This window comes from Scyliorhinus canicula, chromosome 3, assembly GCF_902713615.1.
Source record: "Scyliorhinus canicula chromosome 3, sScyCan1.1, whole genome shotgun sequence".
Lineage (NCBI taxonomy): Eukaryota > Metazoa > Chordata > Chondrichthyes > Carcharhiniformes > Scyliorhinidae > Scyliorhinus > Scyliorhinus canicula.
In genome coordinates this window covers 72,998,450-73,016,578 of record NC_052148.1, presented here as the reverse complement: position 1 = coordinate 73,016,578, position 18,129 = coordinate 72,998,450, and the positions used below count along the sequence as shown (strand labels likewise).

Sequence of the window (18,129 nt, the reverse complement as noted above, 5' to 3'; positions counted from 1 at the left end):
GTACAGGTTTGGCCTCCTTATTTAAGGAAAGATATAAATGAAGCAGTTCAGAGAACGTTCACTCAACTGATGCCTGAGATGGTGTTAGCTGATAAGGAAATATTGGACAGGCTGGTGTTGTACCCATTGGAGTTTAGAAGATTGACAGATTATCTTATTGAAACATGCAAGATCCTGAGGGGACTTGACAGAGTGGTTCCCCTGTTGGAGATTCTAGAGCTAGAGGGACACAGTTCAAAAATAAGCAGCGGAATTCTCCATTGGCGGATTCCTCCAGTCTGCTGGCAGCGCACCCACGCTCGTGGGTTTTCTGACGGCGCGAGGTGGCCACAATGGGAAACCCTATTGGCCGGCTGCGGGAACGGAGAATCTCGCTGCCGGCATGGGCACGTCACACCAGAAAACGCGGCTGGCGGTCTGGAGAATTCTGCCCAGGGGTCTCCTATTTAAGACGGAGATGAAAAGAAATGTTTTTCTCGTAGAAGGACATCAGAGGGCTGTCAGAGCAGGTGGGTTGTACTCCATCGCAAATGAGTTAAATGTTTTTTTGGAGAAGGTAACAGTCAAAATCTGGAAGGCAAAGTAAAAGCAGAAGAGAGAAGAGTCTGGTGGTAACAGGAGCCAAGGAGGATCAATTTACAGCTGCCTGACAACAGGAAGGTAGCAGCAAGGTGGGCTGGGTGTGGCAGGAGAATTAGTAACAAGGCACTGGATGATTGATAGTAGCATGGTGTTCTGATAGGGCAAGTCCTGGCATGCAGGAGACCCTGTAGGATACACGAAGACTAGGCTTCAAACTAATAAACTGTCAGATGCAAGGTTCTATCTTCTTTAAAGAGGTTGGCTATTCATGAAAAAAGTCTGGGAACCTTTTTCTTTGCCCAGCGACGGGAATGAGCACTGTGCAATTTTCAACAATGATGCACTTCAACATATGTAATTAAAGGGTGGCATGTGGCGCAGTGGTTAGCACTGCTGCTTATGGCGCTGAGGGCGCGGGTTCGAATCCCGGCCCTGGGTCACTGTCGGTGTGGAGTTTGCACATTCTCCCCGTGTATGCGTTGGTTTCACCCCCACAACCCAAAGATGTGCAGGGTAGGTGGATTGGCCACTCTAAATTGCCCCTTAATTGGAAAAGAAATAATTGAAAAAAAAATGAAAATCGCTTATTGTCACAAGTAGGCTTCACTGAAGTTACTGTAAAAAGCCCCTAGTCGCCACATTCCGGCGCCTGTCTGGGGAGGCTGGTACGGGAATCGAACCGTGCTGCTGGCCTGCTTGGTCTGCTTTAAAAGCCAGCGATTTAGCTCAGTGAGCAAACCAGCCCCTGGGTACTCTAAATTTATTTTTAAAAAAAAAAATTTTTTAAACATACGTAATTAATGTCAATTTGCTTTCTGTTTATTAAACAAATTAAACATATTTCACACAAAGGCAATTTTATTTGATGTAATAATTTGGTTTCCCTAACTTTTTTTGCATTGTAAGTTGTATAAATTTCAGCAAATATTCTCTCAGTGTTATACGTGACTGTAAGGGCTAGCAAGATAATTTGACAGTGAGAAGACTCCAGTCACTGATAAATGGAGTTATCCTAAAAATGCTAATTCATAGTTTGTATTTTTTCTAGTGGAGTTATAAGAGAAAGGACGATGCTCTATTTTTTCGAGACATAGTAAATGGTGGTCAGGTTATTAACCACTGTCAGTAAGATAGGTCATTCTGTTTCACGACTCAAATCAATAATGAAATGCATTGGTGAAATCCTATAACCGTGGAAGCTTTTCTTATTTTTCAACAGCTTCATTCATAGTCGCCAGTGCTTCTGACTTTGAGACATGTTCTGTAACTCTTATTGCTTTACTTTGATTTGGGGACAGGAAGGCAAGGCAGCTTGGAGTGGCCCAGTACTTACTTTTTGTCCTTGACTTTTTCTTGTGTTCCTGGACGGAGTTGAAAGCTATGTCCCAAAGTGGTTGATAGTGAAACTGCTGTTGTGATAATGAGGGAGGGCCACAAAGGAATCTGGGCCATGGTTCAGATGATTAAGAAAGGTCTTTATCCTTTAAGTACAAGGGGACTTACAAAATGATTCCTTCAGCTATAAAAGATTAAAACAGCTATAATGACACAGCCAGCATTGGTGGTTATCCCTCAATTCGAGAATGACAACTACTCAGGGTAAGACATTTCTGCCATGAGTCTTCATGTGACTGAGCAGGCCAATTTTCAACCTGAAGCTCTTTGACCGCACCCAAAGAACATCCCATGATGTAGTGGAATCAAGAGTGCAGGATTTGCTTTGTTTTCTTTCCTGCTGAACCTCATCAGTAAGATATTGGGACTTAAGGCGGGATGCAACTTGATGGACAAGCTGTCAGCCTTTCCGAACAATTGGTGGCTAGCTTCTCCCATTCATTAATGTCAATGCTGCTGCCATGCTTCAAGGGGAGCTTCAGAATGTCTTTGAAGTTTTTTTTTGTCTTCCCATGGAACGTTGAACAGCTGAGTTGGGAAAACAGGGGAGATGGACATCCAGACAAGGTGTCCAGTACATCGAAGTTGATCTTGCAGGAGTTTTATCTGAATTCTTGTGGAGCTGACTTCAATAAAGATGCCACCATTTGTTCGACAGTCCTCCCATTGAATCCGGAGGGTGTGGTGGAAGTATTGCTGGTGGAATTTCTCTAGCGCTTCTTTGTGTCGCTGATGCACAGCCCAGGTGTCACTACAGTATAGTACCAACGACAACTGGACTTTTGTAGACCTGCAGAGGCTTTTGCTGTGAAACACTCACCACCATAGTTTGAAGAAGCTCAAAACTCCAACAAAAGGAAGCAGATCAATATCTCAGCCGTAAAGCAGTCACATGGAAGAGAGGAACTCAAAGTGCAGTTCACAACCAATCTGGAAACTCTTCATGCATCCAACTCAATTCCAGAACATTGGAATCAAATAAAGTCAGCTGCATTAGGCTGCTGTGCCAAGGCCATTGGATTTGAACATTACCCTCATTAGGACTGGTTCCATGAAAACAATACTGAAATACGTGACCTCCTGGAACAAAAACGTGCAGCTTTCACTGTCAGGCAGAACAAGTCAAAGTCACAAGTCAAGAATGAAATGAAAAATGAAAATGAAATGAAATGAAATGAAGGCAGCAATGTTTCAGCTCAAGGCCGATGCCCAAATTCAGAAGATAAAGGACATGTGGTGGAAAGAGAAACCCAAGATATCCAACAATATGCTGACCATCATGACATGGAAAACTTTTTTGAAACCACCAGGGCCATCTGTCGATCAAGGTCAAATGGACAAAATCTCCATCACTCACGGGACGGTGTTTCATTGCTTAGCAATGACAATTCCATCCATCAATGCTAGAAAGTTCATTTACAACAACTCAATCATGAATCAATTCACAGTGGCAGTTGATATTCTCTAAGCCAGCCCCAATACCCTGTGGTAAAATACATGGGTGAACCACCATCGATGGAAAAGCTTCAACAAGCAATCAAACAGATGAAAAACAACAAAGCCCGAGGCCCCAATGAGATTCCAGCTGAGGGGTGGGATTCTCCGCGAACCGGCGGGGCGGCCGTACTGGCGCCGAGGAGTGGCGTAAACCACTCATGAATCCTTCGCACCTTCAGGGGCTAGGCCAGCGGCGGAGTGGTTTGCGCCCTGACGGCCAGCGCGAAAGGGACTTGGCGCCACTCCAACGGGCGCCAAAGGGCCTCCGCCAGCCGGCGCGAGTTGACGCATACGCAGGAGCACCAGCGTGTGCTGGTGTCATCCCAGCGCATGCGCAGGAGGGGTTCATCTCCGCGCCAGACTTCGCGGACTGTTACAGTGGCTGGCGCGGAGGAATAGAGTGCCCCCACGGCACAGACCCGCCCGCGGATCGGTGGGCCCCGATCATGGGCCAGACCACCATGGGGGCACCCCCCCGGGGCCAGATCCCCCCGCGCTCCCCCCCCTTCCCCCCCCCCAGAGGACCCCGGAGGCCGCCCTCAGAGCCAGGTCCCATCAAGACTACCATCAAGACTACCTGCATTTATCTGGATTTGGGAGGAAAACAACTTCAGGCATATGACCATTATAACTAACTTCAAAGGAAAACATTTATGCTGTGGAAGCTATTGTGAAAATTCCGATATGCATTCTCCTGAATCGCCTACTTCATGTGGCTGAGGAAATCCTCCCTGAGACACAATGTGACTTCAGACATTCCAGCAGAACTCTGATGCCAGACAACCTCTTTGTTGCCAGACAAATCCAAGGAAAGCTTTTACTGTCAAGCACACCAGGATTCAGGGGCTGGTTTAGCACAGGGCTAAATCGCTGGCTTTGAAAGCAGTCCAAGGCAGGCCAGCAGCACGTTTCAATTCCCGTATCAGCCTCCCCGAACAGGCGCCGGAATGTGGTGACTAGGGAGTTTTCACAGTAACTTCATTTGAAGCCTACTTGTCTCCCGGCCTCTTTTCTTCCGCGCCAGCACCTGTACTCCTGCTCCATGTTGGGTCGGGGTCGGCGTGGACAAGGGAGACACCGTGCATGAGTGAAATCGCACCGTTGGAACTGTGCATGCGTGGGTTTGCGCCAGATCCACTGTGCATGCGTGCATCCCCCGGCGCGCATTCCACGGCCGGATCAGCAGCTGGAACGGCGTGAACTGCTCCCGTGCCGTGCTGGCCCCTGCTGATCCTAGGGCCGTGTTGATGCCGTCAAGAAACGCGATGGCATTTCCGATCAGTGAATCCCGCCCATTGTGTTTAGTAATCACTTTTCCAACAACGCCACAGTGCCACCGATAACCCTTTTATATTTGGTGCTGTCTATTAAACAATAAGTGCAGTCTATTAAACAATTAAAGCCCTAATTCCAACTTTGGTTGAGTGAAGATAAATTGTTTCCTAACATGACTGCAAACACCTAAGGCTGAATTCTCCGTTATGGAGACAATCCCCACACCGGTGTGAAAATGGTGGTCTTTTACACCAGGCCATCGATTTCCCATTTTGCTGGGGGCTAGCAGGGGGACAGCGTAGAGCTCACAGCTCCAGCTGCCGATTCGGTCCCCAGCACTTCTGGTTCAGAGGTCGCGGATGCGCACGGCAGAGACCTGCAGGGGTTGCGCCGTGCTCCATGGCGGACTCAGCCCGCGGACCTGGACTGCCAAAGTAGTGCCCCGCCATCGGCCGCTCGCGCTTCCCGGACAGCCCCAGCCCTGAATGAAGCCTCCCCTGCCCGCCAATCGCCCCCCCCCCCCCCCCCCCCCCCCCCCCCCCCCCCCCCCCCCCCCCCACCTGGCGGCCCTGGACTGAGTTTGCAGCCGCCAGGCGAGGTTCCCGAACGGCTGGGACCATGAGAGTCCCACGCCGTCGGGAATTTGGCCAGTCAGGAACGGAGCATCATGGGGCAGGCCTCAGGCCATGGCTTTCAGGGGGCGGAGAATTCAAAAACCGGCGACACTCCCGATTTTGGCGCCAAAACAGATTCTCCACCCCGTCGCCGAACACGATTTCAGCGTCGGGGAGCGGAGAATCCAGCTCCCCGAGTGGGAAATCTGAAACAGATGCCTTCAAAATCTGAACCGGGGTCAAGCAAGGTTGTGTGATAGCCTCCCTATGCAGCCATGTCTCTCAAAAGGTCACGATTGAGGAGGAGGGATTAACAGCATTTCCACTGCATCAGTTCACAGCAGACGAATGAGAATCTGCTACCAGACCTGTTTGTCTGCCATCATTGCGTTCCTCCCTTGGAGAAAATCATCACAACAGATAGATAGGTTTTTTGAAGAATAAAGGAATACAGGGTTAGGGTGTTTGGGCTGGAAAGTGGAGCTGAATCCATAAAAGATCAGCCATGATCTCACTGAATGGCAGAGCAGGCTCGAATGGCCAGATGGTCTACTCCTGCTTCTAGTTCTCATGTTCTTATCTCAGGTGGCTCAAACAGGAGATTCTTGAGCCACTTGTCACCTCAGCTACTCTTCCATAGCTTTCTATTACATTCACCACTTGTATTTAAATCTCAGAAGTACCTTCTCCATGTTGGACTGCAACCAAGGCCGAAGAGCCCCACTTATCCTTAAGAGAGAAAGCAACCTGCACCCCTCAGACACAAGCACCCCTGATGGATATTTGCCCCTTTTTAGAGCTGGGGGTTTGGTCTCCACTTAACCAGACATTCTGAGATGGACTCAAAGCCAACATTCCTGATAAAGAATCATGGCTACAAAGTTGTGTTCATTCAGTCCTGATGCAAGTATGCTTCTGGATGTGAATCTAATATTTAGAGATCTTGGCCAGAATTTTACAGCTGTTAAGGGCAGCACAGTGGTGCAGTGGGTTAGCCCTGTTGCCACACAGCGCCGAGGTCCCAGGTTCGATCCCAGCTCTGGGTCACTGTCCATCTGGAGTTTGCACATTCTCCCCGTGTTTGCATGGGTTTCGCCCCACAACCCAAAGATGTGCAGGCTAGGTGAATTGGCAACGCTAAATTGCGCCTTAATTGGAAAAAATGAATTGGGTACTCTAAATTTATAAATAAAATTTTTTTAAAGAACTTTCCAGCAGTGGGAATTCCGGCAGCCCCCACGCCTCCTGTTACCTTACTATTTAGCTCATTGAAGAGCTTGTGGGACAGAATAATATTTTCAATATTAATAATGGAGTGAACGGTCTAGGACAGGTTAGTGCACAGCTGTCAGGAGCATAATGGGGATTGATTGTGGTTGTTCATGAAAATCTATGCACAAAAAAGGAATAGTCTATCTGAGGTGCCCATGCATGTCACAAAGGTGCCAATTCTTCAGCAAAGTGGCTTGAGTACCTGAGGGTTGAGAGCTTGTGTGGACCATGAGGTTGCTGGTCCTTTCAATGGCCTACTCCTGCTGCTATTTTCTCTGCTCTCCTGCTGTTCCATTCCTCCAGGCGACAGCAAGCCCAGTAACAGCTGCCATGTGTTTTTTAGAATCACCCTCCATTACAATGTTCTGCCTCCAGGTGTCACTAATTGGGTGCCTGAACTCACCTCCGGGTCAATTAGAGCTTTTGCCTTTAAATATTGTGTTGCGTCACTGACTGCAAACGCAGCGTGAGGGAGGTTGTGACTCAGAAATTATCCAGCCATTGGATTCCAGTCCTCAGACTGAAAATCTAGCTCCCTGATTCTGCAGGAGTAACTAGATAAAAGCAAATTACTGCAGATGCTGGAATCTGAAACGAAAGAGAAAATGCTGGAAAAACCAGCAAGTCTGGCAGCAACTGTACAGTAATTCCAAGAGCTTTGACAAAGAGTCATCGGACTCGAAACGTTAGCTCTTTTCTCTCCCTATAGATGCTGTCAGATTTGCTGAGATTTTCCAGCATTTTCTCTTTCGCTGCAGGAGTAATTGTTTTATGCCCAGGAATAACTATCTCCATTGTGGGAATAACTTTCCTGGATGAACAAGAATATCCTGTTTATTCCCATTAACGAGTTTGGGTCTGGATGGGACCATAGAACTCAGTTGTGGGTGTATGCAGGAATAAGTGAAGGAATATCGGAATGAGTATTTAGCGATAACCTGGGAGACCTCGTGAGAAGAAGGGACCCTGGGTTTCAAAGCCCAGAGTATATCCACATTGAGTGACCATGCCTGTAAACCCTAGAGCTCAGCTGTGAGTCTGAGTTATATTTTGAGTGAGGGAGAGAATTGTGAATAAAATTGCGTTAAACCACAAACCTGTTTTGTCCTTTGTTCACCTTGCAAAGAAGGGTACCTGGGTAAAATGTTTGAATAATAAACTGGTCGAAGTGTCTGAGGTTTTGCAGACACAACATAGGAATAATACTCCATTGTAACAGTAAATTTCCCAACTCCAGGAATAACACTCTCCACAGGCAACAAGCTTAACGGGCTATTTCTTTACAGTATTTCCATGAAGAATGAGTTACCTCACTGCTCAGTCACCGGCATTTCAACTTTCGCTGCAAACCAAACTACTACGTAAAGAACAAAAAACTGAAGTAATGGCCAAACCTTTGGCAAAAACACATTCAAATTTCCTCTTGAGAATACTATGTGGAAGTTAATGCTTATCATACATCATGATTACAGCCTTGTTTCATTGAACACTCAGGCAAAAGTAACATATCTGTGGCCCTTTTGGAAAATTCAGATTACACATTAGCATTCCAAACCGTGTGAACATCGTGGTTAATCTGCTCCCAGAGTATTCATGAACAACCCTAAATGACAACTGTTCTTCGTTACTTTATATAGTCCTTCCTGATCTGTGCCTTAAGAAAGAAACTTCAAACAGGAATTAGGTAGGATTCTAGTCAGAATTTTTAAATGTTTGGAAGACAAAGGTTTTTGGTGTTTGACATTCAAACTGTATTATTTTTCTGTGCAAAGTTGTGGAAATCAGAACAGTGTAAGCAATCACTTAGGATCAACACAAATTAAGCAACTGAGCACAAAAATGCACAATGCCTGTTCCTCTGCAGACAAAAGGAAAATGTCCAGACATCGTGCCTCTTTTGAAATAAACAAAAGCATGGGGGAACAATAGTTCCCTGCTACATTCTCCATGGCAGCACTTCTACCAGAATCGACTTCCAACCAATCAGCGCCCTTTCCTCATGCAGTATAAACTGTTGCTCCCTTTGAAATTTGGCATTCTTGGGTCTGTCCTGATGAGTGCAAGACAAAAAACTTTGACAGCATGTCTCTTTTCTCAGTCACACAAAACCAAAATTCTCCGCATGCTGGAAACCTGGAATAAAAACAGAAAATGCTGGAAATACTCCAGTCAGACAGCACCCATGGAGAGCAAAACTGGCCTGAAAGATTAGTTCCTTCTCTCTCCTAAGTGTGGCCTCACCTGGCAGATCTATCCAGCCCCTTCTGCTACTATTACTCGAAAAAGTGTTGTTTGAGGGAGGTACTCATTGGTCTCCTGAATCAATGTTTATAGCGGGGCAGATACAGCCCATCTCTGAACTCAGGACAGGGTGTGAGAAAATTAGGGGGGGAAAGCACAAGAAGAGGATAATGTAGCACTTCAAACAGGAAATAAGTTGGTGGAATGGGCAGACAAGTGGCAGGTGAAATTTAATGCAAAAAAGTGTGACGTTATTAATTTTGTTAGGAAGAACATGGAAAGGGAATATGAAATAAAGCGTACAATTCTAATGTTGGTGCAGGAGCAGAGGGACCTGGATGCCAATGTGCATGGATCATTGAAAGTGGCAGAACAGGTTGGGAGAGTGGTTAATAAAGCAGTGGTAATGTTACTGGACTAGTAATCCAGGGGCACAGGCTATTGCTCTCAGGACATCGATTCGTGTCCTGGCAGAAAGTGGAATTTAAATTGAAATAATAAAATCTGGAATTCAAAACAAAACCCCCAGTAATGGTGACCATGCCATGTACCATTGATTGAGGAAATCTGCCATCCTTAGCCAGTCTGGCCCACATGTGGCTCCAAAGAATCCCTACGGTGCGGGAGGCAACTATTTGGCCCATCGAGTCTGCACCAACCGTCCAAAAGGAGCACCCTATCTAGGCCTAAACCCCCACCCTATCCCTGCAACACCACCTAACCTTTTAGGACACCAACAGACAATTTATCATGGCCAATCCACGTGACTTGCACAGCTTTGGACTGTGGGAGGAAACCGGAGCACCCGGAGGAAACCCACGCAGACACGGGGAGAATGTTCAAACTCCACACAGTCACCAAGGTTGGAATTGAACCGGGGTTCCTAGCGCTGTGAGGCAGCAGTGCTAACCACTGTGACACCGTGCTGCCCTAGACTCCAGACCAGAAAATTGTGGTTGACTCTAACTGCCCTCTGAAATGGCCTAGTAAGCCATTTAGTTCAATGGACAACAAATGCTGGCCTTTCCAGCGATACTCTCATCCTGTAGAAGGATGGAAAAGTACAGCATCTAGGAATTATTAATAGTGATATAGAGCATAAAAGCAAGAAAGTTATGTTAAACTTGTATAGAACACAGGTTCAGCCTCAACTAGAGTATTGCTCCAATTATCGGTGGTACAAAGAACGAAGAACAAAGAATAGTACAGCACAGGAACAGGCCCTTCGGCCTCCAAGCCTGCGCCGACCATGCTGCCTGTCTAAACTAAAATCTTCTGCACTTCCGGGGTCTGTTTTCCTCTATTCCCATCCTACAATTTTAGAAAGCTGTGAAGGCAACAGATTGCAGAAAAAATGTACGAGTAAGGTCAACATTAGTTCTGAAGACAGATTGGGGAAGTTGGGACCATTTTCGTTGGAGAAGAGAAGGTTGAAATGAGATTTGATAGAGGTATTCGAAATTATGAGGGGTCTGGGCAGAGAAGACAGAGAGAAACTATTCCCATTGGTGGAAGGATCAAGAACAAGAGAGCGCAGATTTAAGGTAATTGACAACAGAAGGAATGACAACATGAGGGAAAACCTTTTCACACAGAGAGTGGTTAGGATCTTGAATGCGGGGTGGCACAGTAGCGCAGTGGTTAGTACTGCTGTCTGACGGCGCTGAGGACCCGTGTTCGATCCCGGCCCCCTGACCGAGTGGAGTTTGCATATTCTCCCCGTGTTTCCCACAACCCAAAGATGTGCAGGGTAGGTGGATGGGCCATGCTAAATTACCCCTTATTTGGGAAAAAAAAAGAATTGGGCACTCTAAATTTACTTTTAAAAAGGATCTGGATTGCACTGTCCATGAATGTGATGGAGGCTGGTTCAATTGAGGCATTCAAGGGAGAATTTGATTGTTATCTGAAAAGGAAGAATGCACAGGGCTACAGGGAGAAGAATGTGGTAACTTGCTCCTAAGAAGAGCCAGTGGATACACGCTTGGCCAAAGAGCTGCCTTCTCGTGCTGCAACAATTCTGTGATCTCAACTAAGTTGTGCAGCAGGGTCCAAAGTAGGGAATCAGAGAAGTCAAAATAAATGACAGTCACAATTTTCTGATGGCCAACTTGAGAGCAGAATTTTGTAGAAAACTTGGCATAAATATATTACCCGCCCTTCACTCAGAGAATGAAGTCAAGCTGACATCAACCTCACACCGCACCCAGAACACTAACCTATCCTTTTTCACAAGCTGACCCAGCTACTGTGTATTTACAGCATATTCGCATTTTACTTTAATGATAATCAAATTAAAACAGAAGAAAGCAGTCTCAGTAAGCCACAATCTTGTACTTTAAGATGGGCAATTTTCCTCTCTCCCTCGCACCTGCATAAAGTCAAACAGAATAAGTTTGAAATCTGCCTTACATGGAGGTGACTGGAGTTGGCTGATCTTCTATCTTCAGGTTATTTACACTCACTGTGTGCCTGACAGGGCAGGCAGTCAACTCAGGTAAGGAGAGGAACGTTCAGCATTGCTGCAACTGAAAGGTTTGCACCAGCAGCAATGCTTTCGAAACAGCAGCCAGATGGCCCCAAGCCCAGTTATTTTTCTTTTGCTGTCTTAAATAAATCAAAACGTTATCTTTCTTTAGATCCAGAAGGATTTCTGGCTGACCCTGTACATATCATTCCCTCTGAAGAGGCCGGCTGCAACCAACACCCACTTTCTCTGAGTGGGAGACATGATCACTTCTTGCCCATATTCCTGACAAGCCCTATGTTGGGAAAGCCTCTGGTTCTTAAACGGATATACAGCAGAATGGTTACATTTTCAAGCTATCCTTTATACTATTGCATTACTTTCCTATTTGAAAGTTTGATGAATTGAGATTCTATATGCAGCAGGATTTTAAAATGGCTCATTGACAACAATTAGAATGCAAAGCATGTGACTGGGTTCTGGCGCATTGACCCCTGTGTGCTGACCTGATCTATTAAATCTGTTGTTTGCTATGAATCAGCTGCCAATGTTTATACAGCTTCCGCTTGCTACACTGGCTCCTCAGAAGATTTCAATTTATTACATTGGCCAGACTCTCGTTATGCACTGCTCACAAGAGCTTGGATGTTCAAATAGATATTATGACCCAATCCATGTGCAAATTGGCATAGGGATTAGAAAATTAGAGATGTAAACATGTGGCTAAAGGAGTGGTGCGGGAAAGACGGGTTCCTTTTCATGGGACACTGCCATCAGTATTGAGACAGGAGGGATCTGTACTGTTGGGACGGTCTCCATCTGAACCTATCTGCGAGCGGAAAAGATAAATAGGGTGGTCATAAGAACACTAAACTAGTAAATGGGGAGGGGAGAGGGGGAAGTCAATACAGTTCCAAAAACAAGTAGCAGGGCAGAGAGTAAAGTAATAGTCAGGAACCCAACTTCAGGAACTGCAGCTAATGGCAAAACTACAAGAGTATACTGGTTAAACCTGAAGAGAGAAATAATAAACAAGTGAATAAAGCATCAGTGCCAAGGCACAGGTTAGGGGATATAGCCAAAGTAAGAGTTCTATCTACTAATGCACAGAGTGTAAGGGATAAACTAGATGAGTTGCAGCGCAAATTAAAATTGGAGATTATGATGCAGTGGCTATTACGGACTCGTGGCTGCAGGATGGTCAGGACTGGGAATTAAATGTACCTGGTTATAAAGTTTACAGGAGAGACAGGAAAGATGGCAGAGGGGGTGGAGTAGTCTTACTGATTAGAAACATCATCATCTCAAGGGTGAGGGAGAATATAATGAGGGGAAAACATTTAGTGGAGACCATATGGGTGGAACTGAGGAACAGAAAAGGATCTAAAACTGTAATGGGTGTTGTGTATAGATTCCCTGGCAGCAATTTCTAGGTGTTAAGGTTGTATAAATGTGGAAATTAGGCAAGCAAGCAGCAAATGCTGACCTGAGTACTAATGGGGGATTTTAACTTACTCATAGATTGGGAGAGGCAGACAAGCACCTGTCAGAAAGGAAGTAATTTTCTAGAGTGTGTCCAGGATAGTTTCCTGCAGCAATGTGTTCTAGATGTAACAAGGGGACAGGCAATATTAGATTTAGTTATGAGTATCATAGAATCATAGAATTTACAGGAGGCCGGGATCGAATCCTCGCCGAGGAGACCCCATCTGGGAGCCGTTTAGCACTGGTGTCCACAAATGGGGACTAGGCAGAGAGGCGCTTCGGGAGTCTCCCAGGCAACCAGAGGCCCTGGGTGGCTGACCTTTGGACAGGGTGGCACCCTGGCACTGCTGATGCCACCTGGTCATCATGGCAGTGCCGCCTGGGTGCCAGCCCGGCAGTTTCAGGGTGTCCGGTGGCACTGCCAGGGTGGCAGGCAGGCAGTGCCATGGTGCCAAGGTTTCATTTTGCCCACACTGCGGATCGGGCCTCGGGATGCTCTGCCCTAATGAGGTGGGATTGCATTCGGCGATTGAGAGATTGGGGCGCCATTTAAAAATGGTACCCGATCTCTTCCTGCGCTAGCAAGCAGAGCTGCTCAGTGCAGGAAATGAAAGTAAGTGCAGCCAGGGCACGGCATTCCCTGGCGAGGCCCGAAAAAAATAACAGAGTCCCGTTGGATAGTGGGGTTGTTCCCGGCGACACTCTGCTAAATCCACCCACAATGGGACACTGTTTCTGCCTTTAAAATGCACCCATTGTCATTGATAAAGGGGGAAATGGCAGACATGTTGAACAATTACTTTGCCTCAGAATTTACGGATGAAATGGTTAACTTGCCGGAAGTCCCAAAAAAATTAATGGTCAATAGGGACAGGAATTTAATACAATTAACGTAAGTAGAGCATCAATAAGTAGGAAATTAATGGAACTAAAGAGTGACAAATCCACAGGGCCTGACAGTTTCTAATTGAGGGTGTTAAAGGAAATAAGGGAGCACATTGTAGATGCCCTAACTGTAATCTTTCAGAGTTCCCTAGATTCAGGAGTAGTCCCTTTGGATTGGAAAATTGCACATATCACTCCATTTTTTAAGGTGAAAGGGGGAAACAAGGGAATAACAGACATGTTTGCCTAACATCTGTGGTGGGGAAATTGCTAGAATCAGGGATGGGGTAACTGAACACCTCAAAACATTTTGGTTGATTAGGGCGAGCCAGAATTGATTCGTGAAGGAAAGATCATGCCTGACAGATCTCAATGAATTTTTGAAGAGGTGACTAAGGTGGTGGACAGGAGAATGTCTATGGATGTTATTTATATGGACTTCAAAAAGGCATTTGATAAAGTCCCACATAAGAGACTGTGAACTAAGGTGGAAGCCCACGGAGCGGAAGGCAAATTACTGACATGATTAGGAAATTGGCTGAGTGGCAGGCAACAGAGAGTGGGGATAATGGGTAAGTACCCTAATTTTCAGGGTGTGACTAGTGGTGTACCACAGGGATCTGTGTTGGGGTCTCAATTATTCACATTTTTTATTAACGACTTGGATGATGGTACAGAAAGTCATATATCCACATTTGCTGATGATACATAGTTAGGTGACATTGTAGACAGTCTAGATGGTAGCATAAAATTGCAAGGAGACATTGACAGACTAGGTAAATGGGCAAAATTGTGGAAGATGGAATTCAACGTAAGCAAGTGTGAGGTCATCCATTTTGGACCAAAAAAAGATAGATCAGAGTCCTTTCTAAATTGGAAGAGGAAGAAGTCTCACATCACCAGGTTAAAGTCCAGCAGGTTTATTTGAAATCACTAGTTTTCGGAGCACTACTCCTTCATCAGATGAAGTGGAGGCATGTTCACAATCACAGCATATATATATATAGGAGAGACACAATTGCAAGATACTTACAGATCGGAATGTGAAGAATGGTTGGAAATCGAGTCTTTACAGGAAAAAACAGGGTGAGTGGAGTGAGCGATAATCACAAGTAATCGAGGTAAATGGGAAGAGGTTAAGTACTGTGAAGCCCAAAGAGACTTGGGGGTTCAGGTGCCCAGATTTTTAAAATGCCACGAACAAGTGCAGAAAATAATCAAAAGGCCCTGGCTGACTTCTCGGTGTCACTGGCTTCGCCATGCCACCCTATTCTGCTTGCTGCCTGTAATGAACTCCAATCGGCTTTATTGGTTGGCCAATTGGAGTATGAGCTCCCTCAATGATAGCTCATTGAGGGGGCCCATATAATCACCTGTGTAGGCTTTGTGAGCAGTCTTTAGTTGACTGGACTGCTAGCAGCACTGTTTGTAGCTGCTCCTGTAATATCGTTATTGTAAATAAATATTGGTGTGGTGACAGAACTCCTGCCTCCCGTGGATTACTACAGTGGCGACGAGGTAAACTACGAATTTTGCGGAGACCAGCTGCCGCACTCGGAGGGTAAGCCTTGCCATTTTAAAAATGCCGTTTTTTGGGAGGTTAGAGGCATTCGACCCGGCTATTGAGGACTGGTCCCAGTATGTGGAGAGAATGTGTTACTTCTTCCGGGCAAATGATATACTGACGGACGAAAGGAGACGGCTTATCCTGCTGTCGGCGTGCAGACCCTCCGCTTTCGCCATTATACATAGTCTGACTTATCCCGATGCGCCGGACACGAAAACTTTCCAAGAAGTAACGGAATTGGTGAAAGAGCACTACGACCCAAAACCACCCCTCATTTTGCGTAGGTACAGATTCTACACAGCGAAGCGGGAAGACAGGGAGTCAGTCACGAATTTCTTGACCCGCCTGAGAAGGCTGGCGGAAAAATGTGAGTTCGGCCCGATGCTAAATGAAATGCTTCGGGACCGGTTAGTGTGTGGTATAAACGACCTCACAATACAGAAACGCCTGTTGGTGGAAACAGAGCTAGACTGCAGGCAGGCGTTACAGCTCGCACTGTCCCTAGAAAAGGCAGCAAGTGGGGCGCAGGAATTACAGGGCATGCCAATGGAGGTAGATACCTGTGAGAGGGACTACCACAACGGGTCCTGCTACCAGATAGCCACTCTCAGGAAAAACCTGAGGAATAGAGGGAAAAAGGAAAACCCCAGAACTGCCCCCAAGTCTGCCAGGACTAACTGGAGACAGAGGGAAGTACCGGCTGAGGCTCCCCCAACAGAGAAGGACCGTTTCTGGCACCAGACAGAGTGGGGTAACAACGACAGAAACCCTAGAAGGAGGTGGCAAAAGAGGAATAGCAGGTGGGGACACAGGGAAGTACACAACCTAGACGCCCCATCCTCCTCCGAAGGGGAACAATTATATAATATTACAACGAAGAAAGCAGAACCCATTAGGATTACCCCACGGGTGAACGGGCGGCCGACAATAATGGAAATAGGCACGGGTGCGGCCGTATCAGTAATGGGAGTGGCAGCATTTAGAAAAATCAAAGATGGACTCCAGCCACTAACCCTAACAAAAACATTGACGAAACTTACACGGGGGAACCCCTGGAAGTTCTAGGCATGACTCATGTACCTGTGGAATATGAGAAACAATTGCTCAGATTGCCGTTGACGATAGTAGAGGGCTCCGGACCAAGCTTAATTGGACGGAACTGGCTGAAAGACCTAAAATTAGATTGGATGAAATTTTCCAGAATGGAAGTAGGCAGTTGAGTGGAGTACTCCAGAAATACCCGGAGGTCTTCCAGGAAGGTTTGGGGGAAATCATAGGCGCCAAAGCAACTTTGCACGTGGACCCAGAAGCCCTTCCGAAATTTTATAAGTCCAGGCCGGTACCTTTTGCATTAAGGAAGAAAGTAGATGACGAAATAGAAAGGTTACGGCGCGACGGCATTATCAGACCAGTACAATTTTCGGAATGGGCAGCGCCGGTGGTACCAATTTTGAAGCCAGACAGCTCGATACGTCTCTGTGGAGATTTCAAACAGACAGTAAACAAATACGCACTGCTGGACAAATACCCAATCCCGAAAATAGACGACCTATATGCCAAATTGGCAGGTGGGCTTTTGTTCATGAAACTAGACATGAGCCACGCCTACCTGCAGTTAAAACTGGACAAGGGCTCCCAGAAGTTCGCTACGATCAACACCCTTTGAAGTGTCATCAGCCTGCGCTATATTCCAGCGTACAATGGAAAATATTCTGCAGGGACTACCGCAGGTGGCGATTTATTTGGACGATGTCTTAATCACAGGTAGGACAAACAGGGAACACTTAAGGAACCTGGAGGAAGTGCTCAAGCATTTCGCAAAGGCAGGCGTACGACTAAAAAGGGAAAAATGTGTTTTTCTGGCCCCACAAATGACATACCTGGGATATAAAGTAGACGAGTCAGGCTTACATCCATTAGAAGAGAGTAAGGGCAATAAAAGAAGCCCCTGCTCCCACCACGGTCCAGGAGTTACGATCATTTCTAGGGTTTGTAACCTATTATGGAAAATTTATTGAAAATAGGGCATCCATCCTAGAACCCCTCCACCAGCTATTAAAAAAGGGGCAAGAATGGAAATGGTCCACCCGCCAAAACCGAGCATTTAGGGACATTAAGGAACAGCTGTCATCCGAAAATGTCCTAGAGCATTATGACCCAAGGAAGGAGTTGGTGGGCACTTGTGATGCATCCCCCTACGGGGTAGGAGCCGTCTTAGCCCATAGAGGAAGGAATGGGGAAGAACGGCCAATAGCCTATGCTTCGAGGACCTTGGCAATGGCTGAGAGGAAGTACGCCCAAATCGAGAAGGAAGGACTGGCGGTGATATTCGCAGTAAAACAATTTCACCAGTATCTGTACGGGCGGAAATTTACCATAGTGACGGACCATAAGCAGTTATTAGGGTTATTAAAAGAAGACAAGTCAATACCCCCGATTGCATCAGCTAGAATCCAACGCTGGGCGTTGCTACTGGCGGCATATAGATACGTTCTGGAGCACAGACCGGGAACGCGAGTAGCACATGCAGATGCTTTGAGCAGACTTCCCCTCCCGGACACTCCGCCGCAAATACCAAAAGTAGAGGAGACAGTAATGACTCTAAATTTTTTGGACACCCTACCAGTAGACGCACAACATATTCGGTTGTGGACGCAAAAAGACCCAATTTTAGCCAAGATGAAGCATTTACTGCTAACAGGGGAACTGGAAAGACCAGTGGAGCCCCAGATGCACCCATACTGGAGCAGAAGGGACCAAATAACCGTAGAAGACGGTATCCTACTATGGGGAGCCCGGGTAATCGTCCCAGCTCAGGGCCGTCAGGCAATCTTAACTGAGTTACATCA

General features: G+C 46.4%; 1 protein-coding gene across 6 annotated transcripts in view; it reads right to left on the bottom strand.

The window, feature by feature from the left end:
- pdzd2 (PDZ domain containing 2) overlaps nt 1-18,129 on the bottom strand; it is a 599,663-nt gene that overhangs the window by 324,397 nt on the left and 257,137 nt on the right. The window contains exon 1 of one of the 6 annotated variants that reach the window (XM_038790716.1): nt 1,916-2,333. The exons of the other annotated variants lie outside the window; for them this stretch is intronic. Within the exon in view, the coding sequence (XP_038646644.1) occupies nt 1,916-2,034 (119 nt within the window). The 5' untranslated portion in view covers nt 2,035-2,333. Of the gene's footprint in view, nt 1-1,915; nt 2,334-18,129 lie in introns of those variants that run through there. 6 annotated transcript variants of the gene reach the window in all.